The following is a 6,000-nucleotide window of genomic DNA, read 5'->3' on the forward strand; positions in this document are numbered from 1 at the left end:
TAATTTATTATAAGTCTTGGAAAGTATTGGCTAGTCGTTCCTGGACCTTTGAATGAAATGTTACCATTGAAATGCCTTTTGCATTTCAAAATAATGTTGAGCGTGGCGATCTAATGGAATGCAGACGTTAATGAATGCTAAGCTTGGTAATATTCCACTCTTTCCATACACTTTAAGACAGGTGCCCTCTGCTTTTGATAGACAGGGTACGCAATTAGAAAAAAAATATGGGCCACGTAATGGATACTATTATAATGGAACAGCACATCAACCGCAGGTGCAAAACATTTAAAGAGACTCTCTATGTGAATACAGAATATTCTTGACCCCCAAATGAATAATAAAGGTGTAAATGTGTACCTGTACTCGCGCCTCGCTGAGGTCCAGTCTCATGGCCAGCTCCTCCCGCGTGAACACGTCCGGGTACTGCGTCTTCTCGAAAGCCCTCTCCAGCTGGTGCAGCTGGTACGTCGTGAACGTGGTTCGGCTTCGGCGGATCTTCCGCGGCTTGTTCGACTCCTCCTCCTCGCCGCAATCACCCGACTGCCCCCCGCCAACGCCCCCGCCGCCGGCCGAGCCGTCCGTGCACAAGCCGTCCGGGCCGCCGCCGCCCAGGCCCCCGCCGACCCCGCCGGCCCCCGGTCGCGGCGACGGCCGCCCCTCCAGGCAGTGGCCCTCGCTCTCCTGGGCGTCGTCCCCGGGTGATGAGGGCGAGGGGGAGGACGAGGACTCGTTGCGGGTCATTGAGTCCACGCCATCTGCGAACAGAGGGAGCGGTGGAGAAAGGTTTCTTTTAGAGACGAAGACGTATGTAGCTATGAACCAAACGAGGAAAAAATAACAAATACCAGCCACATGGCATATTTAATTAAAATAAAATTCGTACATCAGCTTACTTCCGACAAACGAATGAAGGGCAAATACAGGCTGTCGAGGAAACAACCTGATCTGAGCTCCAAACTACGTCGGAGGTTTGCAATAGAAAGAAAAAACGAAAAGGAACTATTTCCGGACGAGTTAAAGTACGATTGATACATTTTTTCCTCCGCGACTACAACGCTAATAGCGATAAATATCACATTTCCTTTCCTAGTTGAATGGCTGGTTTTGTCTGTTTTCATGTGCATCACTTATAGTTCTAATGTCCCTTCAACACTACCTCATTTTGTCTCCTGGCGCGATGTCGCGCTCGAACGTAGTGAGTGAGTTTTTCGCGAGCAAGCATAGACACATTCGATTTCGATTTTTCAACTCTTCCTGTTTGCAAACCGTAAATTATCCGCTCAACTTGCCAAATGGCAAGGCGTCCCCAATCGCGTCAACCGTCGCCTTCCACTGGTGGTGACTGGGAGCGCATTCGATGGATGGCAGAAATTCAACCCCTACCCCGGGGACGTCTCGGTATTTCAGGCCATGGTCTCGATGGCCCACGACCTCAAACGGGATCGAGCGTGATCGAAGAATTTTAGTAGACGAACTGGGTCGACCCTACCCGCGATCGCTTGCCGGTCAACCGTCGTAGTCTCGAAACCAGGGGACGAGGCCCGTCTGACCAGCCCCGTCGCGACGGCGGACACCACGGCCGGCCTTCCTGTTTCCGTGCCGATGTGGATTGAATGCAAAAATAATGCGGAGAGCAGAGGGAAGTGAGGGCGAAAAAAGAATCCATAGGAGTATTTCGAATATGGGGGGTGGAGTCTAGGTACTCCGGGACTGAGACGGGGGGAGAGGGCTGTGGCACCCCGCAATATGGCCGCGGGGGCGCGGTGAATAAACTCCCTGTTGAAAAATAAAAACGGGCATATATGGGGTGAGGAAAAAAATAAGAGATATTGAAGAGACGGCGATTGGTGGGATGCGGGGGATATGATCGAGCGAGGGAATTAAGGGGTGTGGGAAAACACCGGGGAGGTGGGGTGGGGGGATACATGGGGGGGTGATCTGACTCGTCATCGGCTGGCGATCATCGGACCGGATCGGATCATCGGTGATCAACCTAAGAGGTACCCAATAGAAGAGATCACCCTCCTAATTTTCTTCAACAAACTCACTCTTCTCTCTTCGTTTTGAGGTTCAACCCTACTAAATTAAATGAGAGGATAGCGGTCCCAGGTGGCTGCCCTTGGTTTGACGTGCATCAAATTGAAATTTATAAATTTTACAGTGATTGTAATACACATGAGCCTCATGCCACCCCGCGTGTTGTTTTGGGTAGAATAAGAGTACATTACAGTAACTTGGCTTATATAAAAAAAAATTTTCTTGAGAAACACAAAATATTGGTCATGCCGATCATCTTAACGAAGAAATCGGCCAAATATTTAATTAACGTATAAATATGTAGGTTGATAATAATCTCCCACTCACTGTCTACCTCTAAGTGGGAAAGGGGAAGCACCTGTTTCTGACGAAAGTACGAGGGTCATCCGGAAAGTAGTACCCGTTCGTGAAATAAAGACACAAAAGTAAATATTAACAAACATAAAAAATTTTATTTGAAAGAGGATACTTTAAACTACTTCTCAACATAATCTCCAAGCAAATTAAGGCATTTGTCATAACGTGTGACAAGTTTCTGTATTCCTGCTGCATAGTCCTTCGCCGCCAGCTCATTGAGATACGCGAGGGACCCATCTTGCACAAATTTTTGCATAATGCAGATGGTGTTTAACAATTTCATGAACAATTGTTCGAGAAACATTGGGAAAATGCTCACAGATGTCATCAATTGTGACGCGCCGATCGTTCCTCACGAATTCGTCAACTGAGCTCACCAGTTGGTCTGTAATGACAGACGGTCTCTCCGAACGCTCATCGTCGTGTGTGTTCCCCCTCCCCATGTTGAAGTTGCGACACCACCGCCGAACAGACGACTCGTCCATTACATTGTCTCCATACACCTCCTTTAATTGGCGATGAATATCACATGGGCGAACGTTTCTTGCATTGAGGAATTTAATCACTGCCCTCACTTCACAACTGGCGGCGTTCTCAATTTTTTTAAACATTGTAAACAATCACAGAAACAACACAGGCAATGCTAGCGTCACGCAACTTGGCTCAGAGAAGGCAGACAAGCCACTGAAGCTATCTGACCTCGTCCAGCGGCTACTCGCGTCGTCAGCACTTCATGCGGCACGAACGGGTACTACTTTCCGGATGACCCTCGTAATACACCCGACATCCCCATTCATAACTCCACAAATGGCAAATAAATTGATTCAGAGTGGGAGATAAAGTTAAGGTGGACCCGAGAATCACGGGCATAATTCATTGATCGTTTGTTGACTGGTGGATAGGAGGCAACGATCAATGGAAACGGATGGAAAAAATAGGGGATTTTGAAGTAAGCAGACGGGTTAACGGGTTTATGCGTCCGTTGTAATGCACCGCCCGGGGTGTTCGACGCAAGGAGCATTCACAATGGAGAAGAAGAGGAATCAACAAGAACATGGAGATGGAACGTTTTCAAATTTCCGTAAACAAGAGATAAATCGCAAACAAGCCGTCGAGAACCCCCTCTGGCGCCGCTCTCCGGACAACGGCTTCCCTTCAGCGAGAAAATGTTATTTCTAAATTTGTTGTTTGAAATCTGGGCAGGAATATTTTTAATCGCCCTCCTCACATCTATTTTATGGTAATGTCACTGACCTTTAATAAAACAACACATCAGATTAACTGGCACGAGCATCGATCCAAGGTGTGGTATATGGGTAAGATGTTCAAGTGGCTTCGTTCGTATAATTGATCTGCCCATACTCTCGATGAAATTTCCACGGCTCCATTAGTCAATCAAAGACGAGAGCGCTTAAAAGTTAACCTTAAATGGTGAAACTTTATTCAACAAAGTTTTAATTGCTCAGAAACCAATCAAAGTGTTCCTCGGGACTTTCCAGTTATCCTCACGAAATTTCAATGCGGTTTTCTTATGACGAAGAATAATTAAAATAGAAATGTTTATTTAATCATCATAAAAGAGAAAACGAAAGTTACCATCACATTATAACACACCTCGGGCAGTGGAAAGATGCTATTTCTGCTCCTCCCACTTTATCATTACACATACAGGAATTTTCGTTAATATGACTGCCGCTCTTCAAATTACTCTTAAAATTTCCAGAATGACAAACCAACAAAGAGAAACGAAAGAACTGACTCCCAGATTTAAACTATCATAAAATGTGACTTCATGAATAGGTATTTATGTAGTTGGAATTCCATGCTTGGCATCCCAGGGCATCGGTGGGTGGGTGGCACAAAACCCACGATGAAGCTTTCACCCTCGATACAGACCCGAAAAGGCTCTCCTTGGCGACCGAGTTTCCTCTAATCACTCATTCAACTGTCCCCTTCCTTGCTCTAACTTTTCCTACAATACCACTTCACAACCCCTGCTTATCTTCCCTTCCGCTCTCACAAGCTACCTTCCCCCTATCATTCCCGAGAGACAATACCTAACTCGTGAGTATGCAAGAAACCTTTGCGCGAAAGAACCGCTGTTCCTAAAAACCCCGTAGAGGAGAAAAAAACAGTATTGCCCGCATTGAGTGTGTACTCCATGTATCTTTACTGTCAGTAACGATCAAGTAAAACAAAACAAGATCGTTATTCATGTGGCTCATAAACACATGCGCACATTTACAAACACATATGTTTTCGTGTTTGTGTGTGTGTGTATATATATAAAAATATATGCATAAAAATATATATACATATACATATATATATACATATACATATATATATATACATATACATATACATATATATATATATATATATATATATATATATATATATATATATATATATATATATATATAAGCGGAAATTCCTAGGGGTACATTTTTTAAAACATGAAAATTGCGCCCCCCCCCACACACTGTGGACAGCTTTGGGCGTCCAATTCGCTTCTCATTTGCGGGCAAAATGCGTTTGTTACGAAATGCCATTCGAGAAATGAATGAAGTTTTGTAAAAAATACATTAAGCAAAAAGGAACGAATGAATATAAAGAGCACCGCCACCCGAACGCCCGAAAGTTGAAATAATAAAAAAATCCATTTGCCGAAAATCCACTGCACGGCGGGGTGCCTTCCCCCCCCTCCCTTCCTCCTCCGCCCATCCCTTCTCCACCCCCCTCCTCCACTCGCCGCCTCCACATCTCCCACCACCTCCATCCACAGATTCCCAAGCCACCCCTCTCCGGCCCCCAGTTGCCCAACACCCCTACCCTTATCCTCCGAGCACCCCACATCCCGGCCAGTCATTACAGAATCATTACCCAGATTTATATTTATTCACTTCTATATGCATGAAGCTATTGGCAAGGGTATGCGGGGTTGGACGAGCGGGGGGAGGGGAGGCGATGGGAAACAAATTCACCCGAGTCACAGTATCTCTGCATTTTTTTCCCTCTTCCTCTCTCTCTCTCTCCGCCCTTCAATATTTTTTTCGAAAATTCGCTCGCTGCAACCGTAGATATTTATGTGTATATATTTTTTTAAGGTTTTCTGAAAATTGGATGGGCTTAGCGCTCGTGCGGAGTGAATGTTTGAGTACGCGTGTGTGTGTGTGTGTTATGGAATCGACTGCAAAAATCAAATGAGAAGACCAGCATGGGGAGCGTGGGGAAATATGAGGGGGGGGGAATGGGAGGATGGCTGAAAGGGGGGATTGAAACGGGCATGGGGAGGCGTGGGAGCGTGTCAGCCGTCAAAAGGGGCAGAGAGGAGGACTCGTAAAGGTGAGGGCTGACGGAGAAGGATGAAGATTACTCACTGCTTACTCTTCGCAAAGGCAGAAAAAGAATGAGAGGGTGATCTGGAATCTTTTCCCAAAGTACGTCCGACGAGGCACATGACAGTGGTGCTACGCGAGGAGATCCACGCACGCTTATGGACTGAGGGACGACCGCGCTCCATTCGCTTCCAAGGGAGAACGAATTACCGCCCTCACTCGCATCTTAACCGGATCCCCCAACATCTGGCTAAAGTGGCCG

The 6,000-nt window shown here is 46.2% G+C and overlaps 1 protein-coding gene across 1 annotated transcript in view; it reads right to left on the minus strand.

The window, feature by feature from the left end:
• LOC139697364 (homeobox protein aristaless-like) overlaps nucleotides 1–744 on the minus strand; it is a 45,504-nt gene extending 44,760 nt beyond the window's left edge. The window contains exon 1 of the mRNA XM_071596037.1: nucleotides 361–744. Within this exon, the coding sequence (XP_071452138.1) occupies nucleotides 361–744 (384 nt within the window). The remainder of the gene's footprint in view (nucleotides 1–360) is intronic.
• Nucleotides 745–6,000: the final 5,256 nt, after the last annotated feature.

The sequence above is a fragment of the Hetaerina americana genome, unplaced genomic scaffold (genome assembly GCF_022747635.1).
Source record: "Hetaerina americana unplaced genomic scaffold, ioHetAmer1.1.p SCAF_1, whole genome shotgun sequence".
Classification (NCBI taxonomy): Eukaryota; Metazoa; Arthropoda; class Insecta; order Odonata; family Calopterygidae; genus Hetaerina; species Hetaerina americana.